General features: G+C 47.9%; 1 protein-coding gene across 1 annotated transcript in view; it reads left to right on the top strand.

Moving 5' to 3' along the window:
• The window catches only part of LOC126424683 (uncharacterized), a 223,591-nt gene that overhangs the window by 139,214 nt on the left and 59,837 nt on the right, over positions 1-24,540 (top strand). Inside the window, exon 5 of the mRNA XM_050087410.1 lies at positions 19,269-20,787. Coding sequence (XP_049943367.1) covers positions 19,269-20,787 — 1,519 coding nt within the window. The remainder of the gene's footprint in view (positions 1-19,268; positions 20,788-24,540) is intronic.

The raw sequence follows: 24,540 nt of genomic DNA, 5'->3' as shown, positions 1-24,540 counted from the left end.
ATGCCCGGGCGTATCAAGGCCGTTATTACGGCCAGAGGTGGTTGTTCTGGGTAATGATTTCTCAGGCTCTATGCTCCCAAATTGCGTGAAAATGTAATCACATGTCAGTTCTAGTATAATATATTTGTCCAATGAATATCCGTTTACCATCTGCATTTCTTCTTGGTGTAGCAATGTCAATGGCCGGTAGTGTATCTCTCAGTCCAAGTTTAGGCGCCTGACCTTATCTACCAAGCCCTCGCCCTACCTCCATTTTTTACTCTTCCTCGCTCTTTCTGTTGCTGTTTATTCGACTTGATGTTCGTCTTCTCACTGTTTGTGTTTCTTGTTTCTAGGTTGGACATTTTACTATATTCCAGAGGGGCTGGGTCATCACTTTTATTCTTGCTATCACCCAGCCAAGGCCATTTGCTAAATTGTTTTAACGCCTTCTATCGTTTTTTTTTCATTTAGTTAATGTTTTCAATTTTGGCTTGCTATTTTTGGTTTCTCCTTCAGTGTGGTTACACCTATAGCTTTACACATTTTGTTCCTTCCCCGGATTTTAGGGGATAGGACTCTTTTGGGTTATTGTTTCAATCCGAGACGATGGCCAGTGTGCGCGAGCGGTTCTAGGCTCTTCAGTCTGGAACTGCGCAACCGATACGGTCGCATGTTCGAATCCTCCCTCGGGCATGGATGTTTGTGATGTCCTTAGGTTAGTTAGGCTTAAGTAGTTCAAAGTTCTAGGGGACTGATGACCTCAGAAGTTAAGTCCCATAGTGCTCAGAGCCATTTGAACCATTTGAACCAATCCGAGACCTGTTGGATTAAGGAAAAAGGGACTGATAAGGATACAGTTTAGTCCCTTTAATCTGCAAACCAAGCAACCAACCAACAACGATACTACAAGCAGGACTCCCTATCCGTCCTTCAAAGCTTTACCACCGGCAGCCCCTCATCTCCTAACTTGCAGACTTCACGGAAATTCTCGTGTGAAACTGCGAGGACGGCCCACCCGTCGTGCTCGTATATCTCAGTTGGTAGAGCATTTGCCAGCGAAAGGCAAAGGTGCTGAGTTCGAATCTGGGCCTGACATACAGTTTCGATAATATTGATGTTTTTTTCCTGAGACTTGACGTCTCTCTTCTGCTACTATCGTACCCACGTGTGGAGAAAACTTACTCGCAATAATTACTTTCAAAACCGATCCAAGGTTAACGTCTGAAAACTCGGATTCAACACGAGGTTTATTTCCTTTCACATTTGACAATAATTGCCACATCGAATACCACTTCCAAACGTGAAAATAGTTCCATATGCAAATTCCCGATTATTTTCAAACCTGGCAGGCGAATGTTTATAAAATCCAGGTAATCCAACTTCAGTAAATGACGATTTCAAATGTGAATCTCACTGCATAGCAAAAACACTGATCAGCCAGAACTTTCTTGTTGGCATTAACTTTTTAACTGATGTAGCATAAGGCTCTGCCAACAAAAGACTACTCATACGTCGAAGTCGTGTGGTACATACATTGATCTACCATAACATTATGACCACATACGTAATAGCCGGTATGTCGACCTTTGGCAACGCATCATGGCACGGAAGCAATGGGACTTCGGTAGGTCGCTAGAGGGTTTTGACACCACATCTGCAGACAGAAGTCACCTAATTCCGATAAATTGCCTGCCGCTGTGGCCGAGCGGTTCTAGGCGCTTCAGTGTGGAACAGCGCTGCTGCTGCGGTTGTAGGTTCGAATCCTGCCTCGGGCATGGATGTGTGTGTTGTCCTTAGGTTAGTTAGGTCTAAGTAGTTCTAAGTTGTAGGGGACTGATGACCTCAGACGTTAAGTCCCACAGTGCTTAGAGCCATTTGAACCATTTTTGAACCGATAAATCGCGGGGAGCTCTCAAGGCACATTCAACCATGTCCCAGATGTTTTCGATCGGCATGTTGGGGGGTCTTAACATAGGTCGTCGGCTGTGGAGGACTATCGTTAGGAGCATTCAGTGCATCTACATCTACATCTACACCCATACTCCGCAAGCCACCTGGCGGTGTGTGGCGGAGGGTACCTTGAGTACCTCTATCGGTTCTCCCTTCTATTCCAGTCTCGTATTGTTCTTGGAAAGAAGGATTGTCGGTATGCCTCTGCGTGGGCTCTAATCTCTCTGATTTTATCCTCATGGTCTCTTCGCGAGATATACGTAGGAGGGAGCAATATACTGCTTGACTCTTCGGTGAAGGTATGTTCTCGAAATTTAACAAAAGCCCGTACCGAGCTACTGAGCGTCTCTCCTGCAGAGTCTTCCACTGGAGTTTATCTATCATCTCCGTAACGCTTTCGCGATTACTAAATGATCCTGTAACGAAGCGCGCTGCTCTCCGTTGGATCTTCTCTGTCTCTTCTATCAACCCTATCTGGTACGGATCCCACACTGCTGAGCAGTATTCAAGCAGTGGGCGAACAAGCGTACTGTAACCTACTTCCTTTGTTTTCGGATTGCATTTCCTTAGGATTCTTCCAATGAATCTCAGTCTGGCATCTGCTTTACCGACGATCAACATTATATGATCATTCCATTTTAAATCACTCCTAATGCGTACTCCCAGATAATTTATGGTATTAACTGCTTCCATTTGCTGACCTGCTATTTTGTAGCTAAATGATAAAGGATCTACCTTTCTGTGTATTCGCAGCACATTACACTTGTCTACATTGAGATTCAATTGCCATTCCCTGCACCATGCGTCAATTCGCTGCAGATCCACCTGCATGTCAGTACAATTTTCCATTGTTACAACCTCTCGATGCACCACAGCATCATCCGCAAAAAGCCTCAGTGAACTTCCGATGTTATCCACAAGGTCATTTATGTATATTGTAAATGGCAACGGTCCTACGACACTCCCCTGCGGCACACCTGAAATAACTCTTACTTCAGAAGACTTCTCTCCATTGAGAATGACATATTGCGTTCTGTTATCTAGGAACTCTTCAATCCAGTCACACAATTGGTCTGATAGTCCATATTCTCTTACTTTGTTCATTAAACGACTGTGGGGAACTGTATCGAACGCCTTCCGGAAGTCAAGAAACACGGCATCTACCTGTGAACCCGTGTCTATGGCCCTCTGAGTCTCGTGGACGAATAGCGCGAGCTGGGTTTCGCACGACCGTCTTTTTCGAAACCCATGCTGATTCCTACAGAGTAGATTTCTTGTCTCCAGAAAAGTCATTATACTCGAACACAATACGTGTTCCAAAATTCTATAACTGATCGACGTTAGAGATATAGGTTTATAGTTCTGCACATCTGCTCTACGTCCCTTCTTGAAAACGGGGATGACCTGTGCCCTTTTCCAATCCTTTGGAACGCTACGCTCTTCTAGAGATCTACGGTGTGTTCAGACACAATTGCACTCTTCCCAGCATTAAAGTCTGATGTTGATTCCACCACAGTTTGTTGCCTGTCCTGTTTTACCAGTTTGCCCAGCCAACGATGTCCGACATCTGTAGTAAGGGGTGGCCACGCAACTCACAACAGCAGCTCTGGAACACCAGACTTGCAGTTACTGAAATGCTCGTGCCGAACCTCCACCCATCACAGTCTACCCTCGGTCAAACAGAGATAGATCACACGGCTTCACCGTGCTACACACGGACACCATGATCACTAATACTGAATACACTGTGAGTAGTAGGACAACCTATGTACAGTCCCACTCTGCATTGATGCCAAATGTATTTAAGATGGCGGAACCAAAATGGTTCAAATAGCTCTGAGCACTATGGGACTTAACTGCCGTGGTCATAATTCCCCTAGATCTTAGAACTACTTAAACCTAACTAACCTAGGGACATCACACACATCCATGCCCGAGGCAACCTAGGGACATCACACACATCCATGCCTGAGGCAGGATTCGAACCTGCTACCGTAGCGGTCACGCGGTTGCCCACTGTAGCGCCTAGAACCGCTCGGCCACCCTGGCCATCTTAAATATATTCGGCTACAGTGCAGAGTGGGGCCATACATAGGCTGTCGTACTACTACCATGCACATGTCTGACTAGCAGTCATCCCTCTCCAGATGATGCTGTTATTGCCTGGACAGGTTTATATCGGTGGCAGGTCGGTGGTTGTAGTGTTCTGGCTGATCAGTATATCTTCATTTGCATTTGATAAGGTCTCCATTTCACGTTCATTGTATAAGGAGCGATGAAGAAGTTTCCACACAGCATACAGACCATAAGAGATATGCCAGTCAGGCAAGATAGCCATGAGCATTGAGGCAGTCATTCCACTGTAGCAGTAAGCTGAAGATATCCGTCTGATAAAACACCATGTCCTGCAGTGGGAGGAAGTCCTTGATTGCCTGCTCCACACCCTCGTAAGATCAGAATCGTCGACTCTTTGATACCCTTTCTAAGGGACCAAAGGCTTGATAATCGCATGGGAAGAGACCAGAACTATAGGGCGGGTGCTCATGTGGCTCCCACTTGATGTGGCGTTACTTCTGCGTTTTGACGTTTGATATAGTAGGGGTCAGTGAAGTGAAGTGGAAGGAAGACAAGGATTTCTGGTCAGATGAGTATCGGGTAATATCAACAGCGGCAGAAAATGGTATAACAGGTGTAGGATTCGTTATGAATAGGAAGGTAGGGCAGAGGGTGTGTTACTGTGAACAGTTCAGTGACCGGGTTGTTCTAATCAAAATCGACAGCAGACCAACACCGACAACGATAGTTCAGGTATACATGCCGACGTCGCAAGCTGAAGATGAACAGATAGAGCAAGTGTATGAGGATATTGAAAGGGTAATGCAGTATGTAAAGGGGGACGAAAATCTAATAGTCATGGGCCACTGGGATGCAGTTGTAGGGGAAGGAGTAGAAGAAAAGGTTACAGGAGAATATGGGCTTGGGACAAGGAATGAAAGAGGAGAAAGGCTAATTGAGGTCTGTAACAAGTTTCAGCTAGTAATAGCGAATACCCCGTTCAAGAATCACAAGAGGAGGAGGTATACTTGGAAAAGGCCGGGAGATACGGGAAGATTTCAATTAGATTACTTCATGGTCAGACAGAGATTCCGAAATCAGATACTGGATTGTAAGGCGTACCCAGGAGCAGATATAGACTCAGATCACAATATAGTAGTGATGAAGAGTAGGCTGAAGTTCGAGACATTAATCAGGAAGAATCAATACGCAAAGAAGTGGGATACGGAAGTACTAAGGAATGACGAGATACGTTTGAAGTTCTCTAACGCTGTAGATACAGCAATAAGGAATAGCGCAGAAGGCAGTACTGTTGAAGAGGAATGGACATCTCTAAAAAGGGCCATCACAGAAGTTGGGAAGGAAAACATAGGTACAAAGAAGGTAGCTGCGAAGAAACCATGGGTAACAGAAGAAATACTTCAGTTGATTGATGAAAGGAGGAAGTACAAACTTGTTCCGGGAAAATCAGGAATACAGAAATACAAGTCGCTGAGGAATGAAATAAATAGGAAGTGCAGAGAAGCTAAGACGAAATGGCTGCAGGAAAAATGTGAAGACATCGAAAAAGATATGATTGTCGGAAGGACAGACTCAGCATACAGGAAAGTCAAAACAACCTTTGGTGACATTAAAAGCAACGGTGGTAACATTAAGAGTGCAACGGGAATTCCACTGTTAAATGCAGAGGAGAGAGCAGATAGGTGGAAAGAATACATTGAAAGCCTCTATGAGGGTGAAAATTTGTCTGATGTGATAGAAGAAGAAACAGGAGTCGATTTAGAAGAGATAGGGGATCCAGTATTAGAGTCGGAATTTAAAAGAGCTTTGGAGGACTTACGGTCAAATAAGGCAGAAGGGATAGATAACATTCCATCAGAATTTCTAAAATCATTGGGAGAAGTGGCAACAAAACGACTATTCACGTTGGTGTGTATAATATATGAGTCTGGCGATATACCATCTGACTTCCGGAAAAGCATCATCCACACAATTCCGAAGACGGCAAGAGCTGACAAGTGCGAGAATTATCGCACAATCAGCTTACCAGCTCATGCATCGAAGCTGGCTACAAGAATAATATACAGAAGAATGGAAAAGAAAATTGAGAATGCGCTAGGTGACGATCAGTTTGGCTCTAGGAAAAGTAAAGGGACGAGAGAGGCAATTCTGACGTTACGGCTAGTAATGGAAGCAAGGCTAAAGAAAAATCAAGACACTTTCATAGGTTTTGTCGACCTGGAAAAAGTGTTCGACAATATAAAATGGTGCAAGCTGTTCGAGATTCTGAAGAAAGTAGCGGTAAGCTATAGGGAGAGACGGGTCATATACAACATGTACAACAACCAAGAGGGAATAATAAGAGTGAACGATCAAGAACGAAGTGCTCGTATTAAGAAGGGCGTAAGACAAGGCTATAGCCTTTCACCTCTACTCTTCAATCTGTACATCGAGGAAGCAATGATGGAAATAAAAGAAAGGTTCAGGAGTGGAATTAAAATACAAGGTGAAAGGATATCAATGATACGATTCGCTGATGACATTGCTATCCTGGGTGAAAGTGAAGAAGAATTAAATGATCTGCTGAACGGAATGAACAGTCAAATGAGTACACAGTATGGTTTGAGAGTAAATCGGAGAAAGACGAAGGTAATGAGAAGTAGTAGAAATGAGAACAGCGAGAAACTTAACATCAGGATTGATGGTCACGAAGTCAATTAAGCTAAGGAATTCTGCTACCTAGGCAGTAAAATAACCAATGACGGACGGAGCAAGGAGGACATCAAAAGCAGACTCGCTATGGCAAAAAAGGCATTTCTGGCCAAGAGAAGTCTACTAATATCAAATACCGACCTTAATTTGAGGAAGAAATTTCTGAGGATGTACGTCTGGAGTACAGCATTGTATGGTAGTGAAACATGGACTGTGGGAAAACCGGAACAGAAGAGAATCGAAGCATTTGAGATGTGGTGCTATAGACAAATGTTGAAAATTAGGTGGACTGATAAGGTAAGGAATGAGGAGGTTCTATGCAGAATCGGAGAGGAAAGGAATACGTGGAAAACACTGATAAGGAGAAGGGACAGGATGATAGGACATCTGCTAAGACATGAGGGAATGACTTCCATGGTACTAGAGGGAGCTGTAGAGGGCAAAAACTGTAGAGGAAGACAGAGATTGGAATACGTCAAGCAAATAATTGAGGACGTAGGTTGCAAGTGCTACTCTGAGATGAAGAGGTTAGCACAGGAAAGGAATTCGTGGCGGGCCGCATCAAACCAGTCAGTAGACTGATGACCAAAAAAAAAAAAAAAAACGTGTTTGTTTATCCTATTCATCCACATTAACTTAAATTTTTCTACATTTAGATCTAGCTGCCATTCCTCACACCAATTAGAAATTTTCTCTAAGTCGTCTTGTATCTTCCTTCGAAACCTTACCGCACACCACTGCATCATGAGCAAACAACCGCACGTTGCTGCCCACCCTCTCCACCAAATCGTTTACGTGTACAGAGAACAACAGCAGTGCTACCACTGGGACACTTCCTGTGATATCCTTGTCTCTGATGAACATTCGCCGTCGAGGCAGCGATGAATCCGGTGGAAGCGGTCGTCGTGACGTAGTACTGCTTACGCAGTAGTGATGCCGCCTGAGACTTAGCGCATCCTCTCTGCGGTGTGGCGTTACAGAAACACGGTGCGGAAGACGAACAGTAGTCTGCAGACGTTCACGGTATTCGTAGATCTGCAGGACGTCCGCTGCGTGTTTGCTTCGCTGGCAGGTGAGAATAGTGCGCGTCATGTACTCTCGCTGCCCCTCATTAACAGTATGGTGACTCCAACCCCCAAATATGGCGCAGATGTTGTCTAATGCATCCATGATAGAATTTTAATACTGTTATGAGAAACCTTCGTTCTACGATTCGTCTAGTATGGCAGTGCAACGCAAGTGTATATACACTCCTGGAAATTGAAATAAGAACACCGTGAATTCATTGTCCCAGGAAGGGGAAACTTTATTGACACATTCCTGGGGTCAGATACATCACATGATCACACTGACAGAACCACAGGCACATAGACACAGGCAACAGAGCATGCACAATGTCGGCACTAGTACAGTGTATATCCACCTTTCGCAGCAATGCAGGCTGCTATTCTCCCATGGAGACGATCGTAGAGATGCTGGATGTAGTCCTGTGGAACGGCTTGCCATGCCATTTCCACCTGGCGCCTCAGTTGGACCAGCGTTCGTGCTGGACGTGCAGACCGCGTGAGACGACGCTTCATCCAGTCCCAAACATGCTCAATGGGGGACAGATCCGGAGATCTTGCTGGCCAGGGTAGTTGACTTACACCTTCTAGAGCACGTTGGGTGGCACAGGATACATGCGGACGTGCATTGTCCTGTTGGAACAGCAAGTTCCCTTGCCGGCCTAGGAATGGTAGAACGATGGGTTCGATGACGGTTTGAATGTACCGTGCACTATTCAGTGTCCCCTCGACGATCACCAGTGGTGTACGGCCAGTGTAGGAGATCGCTCCCCACGCCATGATGCCGGGTGTTGGCCCTGTGTGCCTCGGTCGTATGCAGTCCTGATTGTGGCGCTCACCTGCACGGCGCCAAACACGCATACGACCATCATTGGCACCAAGGCAGAAGCGACTCTCATCGCTGAAGACGACACGTCTCCATTCGTCCCTCCATTCACGCCTGTCGCGACACCACTGGAGGCGGGCTGCACGATGTTGGGGCGTGAGCGGAAGACGGCCTATCGGTGTGCGGGACCGTAGCCCAGCTTCATGGAGACGGTTGCGAATGGTCCTCGCCGATACCCCAGGAGCAACAGTGTCCCTAATTTACTGGGAAGTGGCGGTGCGGTCCCCTACGGCACTGCGTAGGACCCTACGGTCTTGGCGTGCATCCGTGCGTCACTGCGGTCCGGTCCCAGGTCGACGGGCACGTGCACCTTCCGCCGACCACTGGCGACAACATCGATGTACTGTGGAGACCTCACGCCCCACGTGTTGAGCAATTCGGCGGTACGTCCACCCGGCCTCCCGCATGCCCACTATACGCCCTCGCTCAAAGTCCGTCAACTGCACATACGGTTCACGTCCGCGTTGTCGCGGCATGCTACCAGTGTTAAAGACTCCGATGGAGCTCCGTATGCCACGGCAAACTGGCTGACACTGACGGCGGCGGTGCACAAATGCTGCGCAGCTAGCGCCATTCGACGGCCAACACCGCGGTTCCTTGTGTGTCCGCTGTGCCGTGGGTGTGATCATTGCTTGTACAGCCCTCTCGCAGTGCCCGGAGCAAGTATGGTGGGTCTGACACACCGGTGTCAATGTGTTCTTTTTTCCATTTCCAGGAGTGTAGGTGTATCTAGCGATAGCTCTATAACGTTTCCATTCACAGTCGCAAATGTGTCTTAAATGTATCTTAGGAAATCTTGGTATGGGATCCTACCATACTTCTCATTGCCTATGCTAACCCTACACTATATGAATTTTAGTATTAGCTCCCAATCAGCAACGTCATGCATGTGGACAGTCCGCAGCCCGTGGACGTGCGGTAGCGCTCTCGCTTCCCGCGCCCGGGTTCCCGGGTGCGATTCCCGGCGGGGTCAGGGATTTTCTCTGCCTCGTGATGACTGGGTGTTGTGTGATGTCCTTAGGTTAGTTAGGTTTAGGTAGTTGTAAGTTCTGGGGGACTGATGACCATAGATGTTAAGTGCCATAGTGCTCAGAGCCATGCATGCAGACGTACCGCGCTTTAAAACAAGCAACACTTTTACAAGAGCACAGAAAACAAGAAAATCTTTGAATAAATATATTTCCTCAACCAAACATTTTTTGAGATATTTCGTTTTGAATGTGAATTTCGTTCACATATTGGTTTCAACTTTTGAAATAAGTCTGAAGATATTAAAATTAGTCTACATGATACACAGCTGAACAGAGGTTTGGAATATGATAGAGTTTACTATAGTGTCTTCTTATAGTACACCCATTCCGGTGATCCTAACATGCTGAAGAAACACATTCATGGTTGTAAACTGAGCACACGAGTTGTCATCCATCGAGATGAAATTATCACTAAAATGTTGACTATAAGGAACCACTATTGGTTGCAGAATCTCGTCCCTGTATCGTAGAGCAGTGAGATTGCCCACAGCAAGCGCAGAATGTCACATGATATACTGTGACCTATGATGAAGGACAACAGGCAGATTCCATATTTCTAGATTTCCGGAAAGCAGCGCCCCATTGCAGGCTGTTAATGCGAGTATGTGGGCTTGGGTCACTGATGTGTGAGTGGCTGGAGAACTTGTTGAGTAACAGAACCCATTATGTTTCCCTAGACGACGAGAGTTCACCCTGGGAAGTGTGATAGGATTGCTGTTGTTCTCTATATACACATAAATGATTTGGCGGACAGGGTGGGCAGCAACATGCGGTTGTTTGCTGGTGATGCTGTCGTGCACGGTATGGCGTCGAAGTTACGTGTCTGTAGAAACATATAAGACGACCTAGACAAAATTTCCAATTGGTGTGGTGAATGGCAGCTAGCTCTAAATGTGGAAAAATGTAATTTAAGGCGGATGAGTAGGAAGAAGAAACCAGTAATTTTCGCATACAGTGTTACTAGTGTCCTGCTTGACACAGTGCAGTCGTTTAAATATCTGTGGGAAACGTTGCAAAGCGACGTGAAATGGAATGAACGTTTGAGAATTGTGGTAGCGAAGGCGAATGGTCGACTTCGGTTTATTGGGAGAATTTTAGGAAAGAGTGGTTCACCTGTGTAACACTCCGGTTTGATCTTCTGACTTATCCCGCTCGATCGGGATCTGATAGCAGCCCAAATAGATAATAATTAATGTGACCGTGTACCTAATGGGGCTGGCGATCGGATTGGACTGCTACGGAGTTGTTACATTCCATTTTGTCCTTCTCAATTGCTGCAATAATGTACTGTTTGGTGGCAAGAAGAACAACAAACACAGCTTCACTAAACAAAACCTATATTCTTATCAAAAACCACAAAGATAAGGAGACAGCCACTGCCTTCGTCAATACACTGTTAATACCGGCTAATCTCAGCACAGGCTTCCTCGCTATTCATAATCGTCACACGCAACATACAATCACTGTAATCCAACACTGTAATCCAAATAATGCCGGCGCGGTAGACGCGGAATCTCAATAACGGCACATAAATATCACTGAATCACTCTGTTAATTATACTTTCTCACTTTCCCGTATAATACTAACACAAAGGGGTTGAACCGCGGCGATGGCCACTCCCTTTGTCGGTAATTTCCATCAATTGCTGGCTTCTGCCCAGCTCTGCCCGCCTCGCGGGAACCTACAACACGCACTGACTTCACTCAACTCTCGCTCTCGCGACCCGACACACTAATCGATAGTTGCCCTGTCGACCTGTGTGAGTGCAAACCTAGTAGTAAGGGCCTGCGGAACCCTTACACCTGCAAAGGAGACCACAGGTAGGACGCTGGTGAGACTTACTCTTGAGCACTGTTCGAGTGTTTGGGATGAATACCAGGTCAGATTGAAGGGAAGACATGGAAGGAATTCAGAAGTGAGCTGCTGGGTTCGAGCAAACATGTAAGTCCTGCGGACATGCTTCGGGAACTCAAATGTACATCCTTGGAGGGAAGGCGACGTTCTGTTCGAGAAATACTGTTGAAAAAATTTAGACAACCGGCATTTGAAGCTGAATGCCGAACGATCTACTGCCGCAAACATAAATTGCGTAAGGATCACGAAGATAAGATTCGAGAAATTAGGGCTCATATGGAGGCATACAGGCTATGTGTGAAACAGGAAAGGAAGTGACTACTAATGGGACAGGGTACCCTCCGCCTCGCACCGTACGGTGGCTTGCAGAGAATCTATGTGGATGTAGATGTAGAGAGGTGAACGGTGGCCCGATATAAGGCCACCTCAGAACATCACTCCACCACCACCTTGCTGCACATGTGATAAGAGTGTCAGGCGCTCCATATTACTGACAAGGGAACCTCCCCATCGCACCCCCCTCAGATTTAGTTATAAGTTGGCACAGTGGATAGGCCTTGAAAAACTGAACACAGATCAATCGAGAAAACAGGAAGAAGTTGTGTGGAACTATGAAAATAAAAAGCAAAATATACAAACTGAGTAGTCCATGTGTAAGATAAGCAACAACAAGGATGATGTGAGTTCAGGAGCGCCGTGGTCCCGTGGTTAGCGTGAGCAGCTGCGGAACGAGAGGTCCTTGGTTCAAACCTTCCTTCCAGTGAAAAATTTTAATTTTTTATTTTCAGACAATTATTATCTGTCCGTCCGATGCGAGATAACTGCGCCGTAGTATGGGAACGCTACACCTAAACAAACATCGAAAGACAAGACGTCAGTCGACTACAGCGCACGGAAGAGAGAGTATTCTTGCTAACGAGGCTCCCTGGCTGGCAGTTGACTGTTCGCTACTTTGGACGAGAGTGCATTAAATACGTGAGATGTATTTCGTGGGCAATATATTTTCGGTTCCCATTGGAGAGGCACGTCCTTTCATCTACTAATGACACGGTTTTGCGGTGCGGTCGCAAAACACACACACTAAACTTGAAACGTCCCCTTTTGAACAGTTATACAAGACTGTCCTTAAACTGACATACAATATTTTTTAGCGCAACGCAATCTGACTTTCAAAAATCCCTACAAAAGAATGGCCCTGACTAACATTAAACTATACCTTTCACAAATCACTTACCTCACAAAAATCTTCATTATTCGAACTACTGCAATACAGCGAGCGCCACTACTGCCAGCTAAATAAAAGATTCAAACTATGGAAGGCACTAACTACTGATAGGGATAGTTAGCAAATGAAAGATATTAATAGAGAACAAACAATGTATTTACCTTAATAGTCATAATATATATAGCAGTTCATGACAAATTACAAAACTCCGCCATCTCTCTCCCCACATCCACCACTGCTGGCGGCTCACCTCCAACTGCGCAACGCTACGCGCTGTTCACATCCAGCTGCCTAACACTACAATGGCGAGTATTACAACAATGCAAAGCAGCCACAGACTGCACACAGCACAGCCAGTGATTTTCATACAGAGGTGGCGTTACCAATAAAAAAACCTAAACAGCCTACTTACAAACTTTTTACAGTGAACAGAGACATCAATGAACAAACGGACAGATCATAACTTTGTGAAAATAAAAAAAGTGAACTTTTCACTCGAAGGAAGACTTGAACCAAGGACCTCTTGCTCCGTAGCTGCTCACGCTAACCACGGCACCACGGCGCTCATGACCTCAGATTATACGTGATGTTACATATCTTGCACATGGACTACTCAGTTAGTATATTTTACTTACTTTTTTCATAGTTCCACACAACTTCTTCGTGTTTTCTCGAATGATCTGTGTTCAGTTCTTCGAGGCCTATCCACTGTGCCAACTTACAACTAAATCTGAGGAGGGTGCGATGGGGAGGTTCCCTTGTGAGTTGTCTCCAAACACATTGTCTGCTGTTATCAGAGTACAAACATATCCGAGTTTCGCGTGTAAACAACACCCGACGTCATCGTTCCTGGGGCGCTCATTCTACATGATTTCCTACCTACCAGTAACGGAGTGCGCGGTGTTGTGGTGTACGATGTGCTGCTTGCCACGGCCGTAGGGAATGGAACTTCGCATCATGCGGTTGTCTGCTAACAGTTTGATGTGATCCACGACGCCTCTTCGGAGCCCGAATTCAGTTCTGGGGCACTCAGTCCACGGTTCCTTTGACTCTAAAGTCGGATACACCGATCATCCTGTGCACATGTCGACCGTGGACGGCCTGTGCGGTGTTAAATCCTCAATACTATCTGCCAGTGGGAGCCGATTCCATGTAAGCACCACATCATTTCGACTCCCACACGAACTTCGGAAACTTCCCTTGGTGACAAGCGTTCTGCGCCTAACGTGATGATGCGGATCCCGATCATTAGTCGCTAATCTCTTTCATGGCCAGATAGAAGTTCATTCTATTGTTCCACCGATGTGTCTAGTGTCTCCCTATCGGCGCTATGATTTCCTGAAATGCTGCAATCCATTAGATTGCGGGGTTGTACCCACAGGAAGCGCTTGTGGTAACTGTGTGCACATTTCCTTCTTGTATGTTAAACGGGGACCTAGAAACGACGGAGAGGCTCCGACCCCGCCGCAGCCGCAGTGGTCCACAACCCCACGACGACTACCGCAGTCCACTTCACCCCTCCGCCGCCCCACACCGAACCACTCTTTCAGGTTTATTGTGCGGTTCGGCCCCCAGTGGACCCCTCCCCCTGGGAACAACTCACACCAGACGAGTGTAACCCCTACCTTTGCGTGGTAGAGTAATGGTGGTGTACGCGTACATGGAGAGCGATCGCCGATATAGTGTAGCTGAGGCGGAATAAGGGGAACCAGCCTGCATTCGCCGAGGCAGATGGAAAACCACCTAAAAACCATCCACAGACTGGCTGGCTCGACTTAAGTCCGCCGGGCGGATTAGTGCCGGGGACCAGGCGCTCTTTCCCACTCCAGAAAGCCGTGAGTTAGACCGATCGGCTAACCGGGCGGGCCCGTACATTTACTTACAATGTCAAGGGACTTCATCCGAACGGTTCAATAGCAACACACCTGCATGACGTACTAGAGCGAGCAACAGTTTTGTTTATGCGAGTATATTACAAGGAGCAGATAAAAGTCTATAGAAAGAAGTTAACAACAAACGCAATATATGAAGTACTGGAACATAGCATTGTAAAGTAAAATATGCATCTAATGGGTGGTTTTTCCACCTTGTACAAATTCTAGGGATTGATCAACAATGGAATACGGAACAATGATGATCTAATGAACTGTCGTTCGGAAATGCATGGTTTCTATGCTAGAGACCATTTACTTAATCATACTTTGTCACAGAGACTGCAGTCTAATACGCGCTGTACCATGAGGCTACAGTTACAGTATGTATAGTTTCCTCCTAGAAGGTGGTACTGTTCCTCATGCCCGAGCAGTTCTAGGCGCTACAGTCTGGAACCGCGCGACCGCTACGGTCGCAGGTTCGAATCCTTCCTCGGGCATAGATGTGTGTGATGTCCTTAGGTTAGTTAGGTTTAAGTAGTTCTAAGTTCTCAGAACTTAAGTCCCATAGTGCTCAGAGCCATTTTTTGATGTGAACGTGTGAGGTAGAACATAGAAATTCTTCCAATCCATATCCATATGTGGCGTACAGCAAACCAGTGCTTAACAGTATTGGTTAAAAACACGCCGGCCGAAGTGGCCGTGCGGTTAAAGGCGCTGCAGTCTGGAACCGCAAGACCGCTACGGTCGCAGGTTCGAATCCTGCCTCGGGCATGGACGTTTGTGATGTCCTTAGGTTAGTTAGGTTTAACTAGTTCTAAGTTCTAGGGGACTAATGACCTCAGCAGTTGAGTCCCATAGTGCTCAGAGCCATTTGAACCATTTTTTGGTTAAAAATAGTTTTGGTTGCAATTTAATTTTTTTTATTTTTCAAAGACGCGTTTCGCCTTATTTAGGCATCTTCAGGTTATCTTTTCTAGATGGACGCGAGAGGCTCCAAGATCTGGAAGATTTGATGCAGATTTTGGTGCCTCTCGCGTCCATCTAGAAAAGATAACCTGAACATGCCTAAATAAGGCGAAACGCGTCTTTGAAAAATAAAAAAATAAAATTGCAACCAAGATTGTTTTTGACCATTACTGAGGTAGAACACGCTACAGTGCTTACAGGCATGTGTCGAGGCACATAGAAACTATTTGCAACAGATACTGTAATTGTGGCTGCATGATACAGTACGTATTAGACCGCATTCCCTGTAATAATGTATGATTGAATGAATGGTACGTAGCACGGAATCCATGCATTTCCAGGCACAACTTCACTAGACCTTTCTTGTTCTGTATCCTCTCATCCATCAATACCTAGAGTTTGTACTCGGTGGAAAAAAATCACCTGTGCACTTGATCATAGTTCTGAGATGGTATAGAACAAGCTGCCACTCAACGTGTATCCACTGAAAGCTGAGGCAAATTACAGTATACAGAATGTGTCTGCACTGACATTTCTAGTAAAGGACAATGAAACACGCAAATAATCCTAATAAACATAGGTACAGTAACCAATCATTTATGTCAGTACGACGTATGCACACGCTGGTACAACACCTCCAGGCATGTTCCTACAGTGAACAGAAAACGAACTACGCATGTGTAGCTCTTGAGGCTATTGCTATGGGCTCACACACATTTTCAAATGAAGAAATGGATGGCATCCACTTCATGCGTGGGCGTGCTAATGGAGTGCATAGGAAGCAACACGACTGCGTCATGTAGCGTGTCCTCGCAGAAGACAGCCATTCTGCAGAGTGTTCTCTATCTCCCGTCGGCGCCTTTCTGAGACCCGTCCACTTAAACCTAACATGCCGGCAGACCAAGAAAATTGTCAACACCACGAATGGAGGATCGTGAATTAGAACAACTGGACGCTGTGCCAGGAGTGGGTACTACAGGGAATGCTGTGGCAGATAAAAAAAAAATGGTTCAAATGGCTCTGAGCACTATCTGAGGTCATCAGTCCCCTAGAACTTAGCACTACTTAAAGCTAACCAACCTAAGGACATCACACACATCCATGACCGAGGCAGGATTCGAACCTGCGACCGTAGCGGTCACGCAGTTCCACACTGAAGCGCCTAGAACCGCACGGCCACAGCGGCCGGCTGTGGCAGATCGCGCTCCGCTCTCCACAGTATGGTGATTATCACATGAGGGACAGGCATCACGTAAAAATTGTGCAGTCCCTAGCCGCACCTGAGATTCAAGGCCAGTTTGGTTTCTGCCAATGGATCCCTTACTCAATGTGGGAATGATCCATAATTCCACTTGCACATGTTACTTATACATCAAGCGTGCTTTACCCCTGGTGATATTATGAACATTAATACCATTGAGACGACACATGAGGTGAGATTTTCCATTAACATTCGAGCCGGCGTCTTTGGTGATGGACTGACAGCGCCACATTTCCTGCCTGGCCAACTTACTGCTGATGTGTACTTTAATTCCCTGCAACACAAACTACACTCCTGTAAATGGAAAAAAGAACACATTGACACCGGTGTGTCAGACCCACCATACTTGCTCCGGACACTGCGAGAGGGCTGTACAAGCAATGATCACACGCACGGCACGGCGGACACACCAGGAACCGCGGTGTTGGCCGTCGAATCGCGCTAGCTGCGCAGCATTTGTGCACCGCCGCCGTCAGTGTCAGCCAGTTTGCCGTGGCATACGGAGCTCCATCGCAGTCTTTAACACTGGTAGCACGCCGCGACAGCGTGGACGTGAACCGTATGTGCAGTTGACGGACTTTGAGCGAGGGCGTATAGTGGGCATGCGGGAGGCCGGGTGGACGTACCGTCGAATTGCTCAACACGTGGGGCGTGAGGTCTCCACAGTACATCGATGTTGCCGCCAGTGGTCGGCGGAAGGTGCACGTGCCCGTCGACCTGGGACCGGACCGCAGCGACGCACGGATGCACGCCAAGACCGTAGGATCCTACGCAGTGCCGTAGGGGACCGCACCGCCACCTTCCAGCAAATTAGGGACACTGTTGCTCCTGGGGTATCGGCGAGGACCATTCGCAACCGTCTCCATGAAGCTGGGCTACGGTCCCGCACACCGGTAGGCCGTCTTCCGCTCACGCCCCAACATCGTGCAGCCCGCCTCCAGTGGTGTCGCGACAGGCGTGAATGGAGGGACGAATGGAGACGTGTCGTCTTCAGCGATGAGAGTCGCTTCTGCCTTGGTGCCAATGATGGTCGTATGCGTGTTTGGCGCCGTGCAGGTGAGCGCCACAATCAGGACTGCATACGACCGAGGCACACAGGGCCAACACCCGGCATCATGGTGTGGGGAGCGATCTCCTACACTGGCCGTACACCACTGGTGATCGTCGAGGGGACACTGAATAGTGCACGGTACATCCAAACCGTCATCGAACCCATCGTTCTACCATTCCTAGACCGGCAAGGGAACGTGCTGTTCCAACAGGACAATGCACGTCCGCATGTATCCTGTGCCACCCAACGTGCTCTAGAAGGTGTACGTCAACTACCCTGGCCAGCAAGATCTCCGGATCTGTCCCCCATTGAGCATGTTTGGGACTGGATGAAGCGTCGTCTCACGCGGTCTGCACGTCCAGCACGTGCACCTGTCCAACTGAGGCGCCAGGTGGAAATGGCATGGCAAGCCGTTCCACAGGACTACATCCAGCATCTCTATGATCGTCTCCATGGGAGAATAGCAGCCTGCATTGCTGCGAAAGGTGGATATACACTGTACTAGTGCCGACATTGTGCATGCTCTGTTGCCTGTGTCTATGTGCCTGTGGTTCTGTCAGTGTGATCATGTGATGTATCTGACCCCAGGAATGTGTCAATAAAGTTTCCCCTTCCTGGACAATGAATTCACGGTGTTCTTATTTCAGTTTCCAGGAGTGTATTTGAATAATGCTTCTTATGTTGGGAGGATGCATATGTGGTGCATGCACGATGGTGAATTGGCACACTTTCATTTGGCTATTTGGGAAAATGTAGCATGCATTTTCGATAGCAAGTGCATCGACTGTGGCTCGTCAATGGCATGAGCCAGGTCCTCTGATTTGGATGAGTTGGATTATTTTGGGCGTGGGGAAATTTAAAACCTCTGGTATATTCTAGCGCTGTCGATTGTCTCGAAGAATCCTGGGAAAGCACTGTGAATATCTGCCAATGGATTTGGAACTTGCGTGGAATTTCTGAATGTGTACTGGCGTCAAAGGGGAGATATGATGAAACCTGCTTTTTGCAAGGAAGGTGGCCATGCGAACAGTGGTTGGAATATGTTCGTACTCAAGTGCGTATCTGTAATTTGGATTGTCGGGGATTCTCCTACAATTCTTGATGTCGTCAGTCATAATATGCTGTAAACGGGAAACACGTAGTTTCAGGACTGCTGTTTGTTAGGATTATTTACTTCTATCACTGTCTTCTACTTAAATATTTCATTTGTACCCTGTAAACTGTGTACACCTACTGCATAAAAAAATTAAAGCACATAAAACGTATGTAAATCAGAACTGTTTATTTTTTAGTGTTCTTGTGTGTATAGATTTTGCTATCACATGATAACTGTCATTGTTTCTGTTATTGTTTCAGCACCGCTATTGACCTTTCGGCACCAGTGGAAGCACGCGCTCATCCACCACTTGCCCTCCAGCAGATCCCAAACCAGACAGCTGCCAGACACCACCAGCAGACGGCACTGCACGACCTGGAATTCGACCAGAAGGAAGCGAGGCATCACTGGAATGAGGACGCCGAAGTTCCCATTTCACCTCCCCCTGACGACGGGCGTTACGACAGTGGACTTGGCCCCGAAGATGTCTCACCAGCTTGTTACAACCGTCAGCACTCTCTGTCATCGTGGCCTGCTACCGTAGACAGTTTCAAGAAACCGACTGTCGCTAGATTGGACAGCGGTGTCAGCATCGAAGAGGGGCAAGAACGCGACGTCTTGAAAGTGACGCGAGGTGTCGGGTTGCTGAGGCTCAGAGGGCTGACAGAGGTTAGTGATGGCAGTGGCCTACAGACGAAAGACTGGTTTGGTGAAGAGAAAACTCTCGTATTATCTGAAGATGATAAAACGGCTCAAGATGAACGTGTGACGATTCGTGCCAATATTCACGAGCACGTCACTGGTGATGAAAGACGACAGTGGTATTCTCTTTCGAGAGTCAGCGAGCAGAATGAGACAGAAATATTGGGCAGTACTAGGAGGGCATCTGAGGCGCCAGAAATTGTAGACAGAGACGAGATTTTCCGTTCTGTCGGGTCGCACGGCAACGGATCGGACCGTGGCAAGAACTTGGAAGTCTGCAGCAAGTGGTGCGAGACTGGCAAGGTCACTTCGGCGAGCACTGAGGACTTGTGTGCAGAGATCAGGAGGAACCACGCCTCGGAGTGGGAGGTCGCCAGAGACGAGAAGGCAGACCTACCGAGCGACCGAGACTGGCCCGAATCGAGGAAGGCCTCTTCGGTAACCGGCGAAGACGACCGGGAGTGTTCCTGGCAGGGTCGCCAAGGAGATATTGTTCCCGCCACCTCCTGGACTGACGACTTCGGCACCGACACTAGGTCGGAAAGATGGAGTTCCTGGAATACTGGGGAGATGGACGAAGAGATGGAGAGACAACCTCCAGAGATTGGGACTCTCGGGGGTCTGTTCCTGCCCGGGCGCCCAGGTATGAAGTTCGACCCGGAGCGAGACACCGTGTTGCACCACGGGGACCACGAGGACCTCGCGGGAGAGTCCGAAGACTGCGTCGTGGAACTGAGGCGGCAGTCGACGCAGAGCTTCGACGACGGGGAGGAGGGCCCACCGGGGCAGGCGCGCTACTGGAGGACGCCCTCGGTGGTGGTGAGCGACTACTCGGACGACGTGCCGTACTGTGGGCCGCCGGGGGAGGGCGGGGGCGACGCGGGGGCGGACGACGGCGACCAGCTGAGCGAGTGCGGCAGCTCGTGCAGCGGGCTGTCCGCCGCCGACACGGATGTCGACGGGGGCCTGCTGACGCCCGAGAGGAAGGCCTCCGACTGCTCGACGTGCTCCACGCTCAGCGGCGACGACGACGCCAGCGTGGAGGCGCTGCTGCAGCCGGTGCGGACACGACCAAAGGTGAGCTGGCAGCGTCGCAGCTCGTGCACTGGCGAGTGAAGAGTGTGGTCTCGAGGCCCAATTGAGTTTTTATTTTATTTTTGTATTTACTCGTCAAGTTCCGTAGGACCAAATTGAGGAACAAATCTTCAAGATCGTGGAACGTGTCAATACATGAAATTACAAAATCAACGTTATAAAAGATAAAAATAGATCATGAACCTTAATAAAGTCAAAAAAATGGTTCAAATGGCTCTGAGCACTATGGGACTTAACATCTGAGGTCATCAGTCCCCTAGAACTTAGAACTACTTAAACCTTAACTAACCTAAGGACATCACACACACCCATGCCCGAGGCAGGTTCGAACCTGCGACGGTAGCGGTCGCGCGGTTCCAGACTGAAGCGCCTAGAACCGCTCGGCCACAACGGCCGGCTAGTGGTCCCCAGCCTGTGGTTAATTACCCCCTGAGGGGTAAAAACTAAACGATTCGATTCTGTTTCAGACACTAATTATTTTCAAAAGATCATTGCAGTTATTGTCCGCCCCTGTAGCTGAACGGTCAGCGTGGCGGACTGCCGTACTACGGGCCTGGGTTCGATTCCCGGCTGGGTCGGGGATTTTCTCCGCTCAGGGACTGGGTGTCGTGTTGTCTTCATCATAATTTCATCCCCATCCGGCGCGCAGGTCGCCCAATGTGGCGTCGAATGTAGTAAGACCTGCACCGAGGCGGCCGGACCTGCCCCGTAGGGGCCTCCAGGCCAATGGCGCCAAACGCTCATTTCCATTTCCATTGCAGTTATTTAGTCCAGCTGCTTAGCTGAGAGGTAACATGTTTGGCTACCAAGCAGAGGGGCCCAGGTTTGATTCCCAGCCGGGTTGGAGTTTTTCTGCGCTCGTGGACTGGTTGTTGTGCTGTCATCATCATCATCTCATCACGCAACACAAGCCGCCCAATGTGGCATCGCCTGAAATAAGACTTGCAACTCGGCAGCCCATCTTCCCTGAATGGGGACTCCCGGCCATAAGTGGCACACGATCATTTCATTTCATTGATTGTATGAGTTATCTATAATTATTTTTTGTCCATTAGTGGCTTTAATGCCGTTGATGTTGCAGGTTCCTCAGATAGTCCACCCATTACATACATACACTCCTGGAAATGGAAAAAAGAACACATTGACACCGGTGTGTCAGACCCACCATACTTGCTCCGGACACTGCGAGAGGGCTGTACAAGCAATGATCACACGCACTGCACAGCGGACACACCAGGAACCGCGGTGTTGGCCGTCGAATGGCGCTAGCTGCGCAGCATTTGTGCACCGCCGCCGTCAGTGTCAGCCAGTTTGCCGTGGCATACGGAGCTCCATCGCAGTCTTTAACACTGGTAGCATGCCGCGACAGCGTGGACGTGAACCGTATGTGCAGTTGACGGACTTTGAGCGAGGGCGTATAGTGGGCATGCGGGAGGCCGGGTGGACGTACCGCCGAATTGCTCAACACGTGGGGCGTGAGGTCTCCACAGTACATCGATGTTGTCGCCAGTGGTCGGCGGAATGTGCACGTGCCCGTCGACCTGGGACCGGACCGCAGCGACGCACGGATGCACGCCAAGACCGTAGGATCCTACGCAGTGCCGTAGGGGACCGCACCGCCACTTCCCAGCAAATTAGGGACACTGTTGCTCCTGGGGTATCGGCGAGGACCATTCGCAACCGTCTCCATGAAGCTGGGCTACGGTCCCGCACACCGTTAGGCCGTCTTCCGCTCACGCCCCAACATCGTGCAGCCCGCCTCCAGTGGTGTCGCGACAGGCGTGAATGGAGAGACGAATGGAGACGTGTCGTCTTCAGCGATGAGAGTCGCTTCTGCCTTGGTGCCAATGATGGTCGTATGCGTGTTTGGCGCCGTGCAGGTGAGCGCCACAATCAGGACTGCATACGACCGAGGCACACAGGGCCAACACCCGGCATCATGGTATGGGGAGCGATCTCCTATACTGGCCGTACACCACTGGTGATCGTCGAGGGGACACTGAATAGTGCACGGTACATCCAAACCGTCATCGAACCCATCGTTCTACCATTCCTAGACCGGCAAGAGAACTTGCTGTTCCAACAGGACAATGCACGTCCGCATGTATCCCGTGCCACCCAACGTGCTCTAGAAGGTGTAAGTCAACTACCCTGGCCAGCAAGATCTCCGGATCTGTCCCCCATTGAGCATGTTTGGGACTGGATGAAGCGTCGTCTCACGCGGTCTGCACGTCCAGCACGAACGCTGGTCCAACTGAGGCGCCAGGTGGAAATGGCATGGCAAGCCGTTCCACAGGACTACATCCAGCATCTCTACGATCGTCTCCATGGGAGAATAGCAGCCTGCATTGCTGCGAAAGGTGGATATACACTGTACTAGTGCCGACATTGTGCATGCTCTGTTGCCTGTGTCTATGTGCCTGTGGTTCTGTCAGTGTGATCATGTGATGTATCTGACCCCAGGAATGTGTCAATAAAGTTTCCCCTTCCTGGGACAATGAATTCACGGTGTTCTTATTTCAATTTCCAGGAGTGTATGTTGTGCTTTGTCCAGTACATCGCCGATAATAAAAGGGAGGCATACAGGCAGCAAATGTTAAATACCTCAAGAAAAGTCTTCTCCAAATTGTGTTAGTACCTGCAGTAGTCTAGAAATTGCTTCATTACCCGCTTCGAAACAGACCAATAAATTAATTCAGAACTAGGCACATTAGTACGTACGAGGGTTGCCCAGAAAGTAATGCACCGCATTTTTACTTCAACGATTCTTTATTAAACATAATCAGAATTACACACACGAAAAAATAGTGTTTTATCTACATACCCTATTTTTTCACGTAACCTCCATCCCGTTGTGTGGCCTCTAGCGCGAAACAAGGGCTTGTATGCCCTGTCGGTACCAATCCTCGTCTGTATTCAATGAACTGTGTGTGAAGCCCGATCAACAGTGACTTACATGCGTTGAGCGAAAATAATAGTGCATTGAGAATGGCTAGCTTCTATGTGAAATCTAGATATGCATAATAAAATTTAAGCGACTGATTGCCACAATCTATAATTTACAAGTGAATATAACAGTCGCTGAGTGCAACCGCTTTCCAAATTGCAGGTAGCCTGACAAAAACCAAGGGTCATAAATAGGCCGGATTGGTTTTACACCCACGTTAAGTATCTATGACAACGATATCAAACATGTCTCTAAATAATTAAACGATAATTTTTTTAGCTTGTAAGTATACGTCGAACAACCGGTTTAATACAAAATTTTTCAGATAACAATGTCCACCAAGGAGCAGGATGAGGCACAGTTAGTAAATAACTCTTCTAAATTAGAAAAAGGAAGAAACCCGAAACATATTTATCATTGGTGATGAGTAACGACAAAGTTAGTGTCGGGCACAAAAGCGCGGCACATTGATAAAAGCAAGCAATTCCTAAGATTTTCGTTACTAACAGTCGATACAAACCTTCATTTACTCGTTTTCATTATAGAGAAAAATTTTTGACAAACATAAGTAGATCCAAGCATGGACATTATTCTCCCAGCTTCCTTGTGCAGGCGTGAGAATTCTTGCTGCGGAAAGTTTTCGTGGAATTCTTTTGTATTTCGAACTGCAAAGAACTTGTCCAATGTATTGCACTGCAGGTCGATCGGTCCCCTCTGTAGATGATTCGGAGCATCTTCAACTAATGCTGAAAACGGCCGCACAAGGCAACGAACGACATAAGACGCAT

Source organism: Schistocerca serialis, chromosome 10, assembly GCF_023864345.2.
Source record: "Schistocerca serialis cubense isolate TAMUIC-IGC-003099 chromosome 10, iqSchSeri2.2, whole genome shotgun sequence".
NCBI classification, from domain to species: domain Eukaryota; kingdom Metazoa; phylum Arthropoda; class Insecta; order Orthoptera; family Acrididae; genus Schistocerca; species Schistocerca serialis.
The sequence above is the reverse complement of the archived record's forward strand: the minus strand, read 5'-3'. Positions and strand labels throughout refer to the sequence as shown.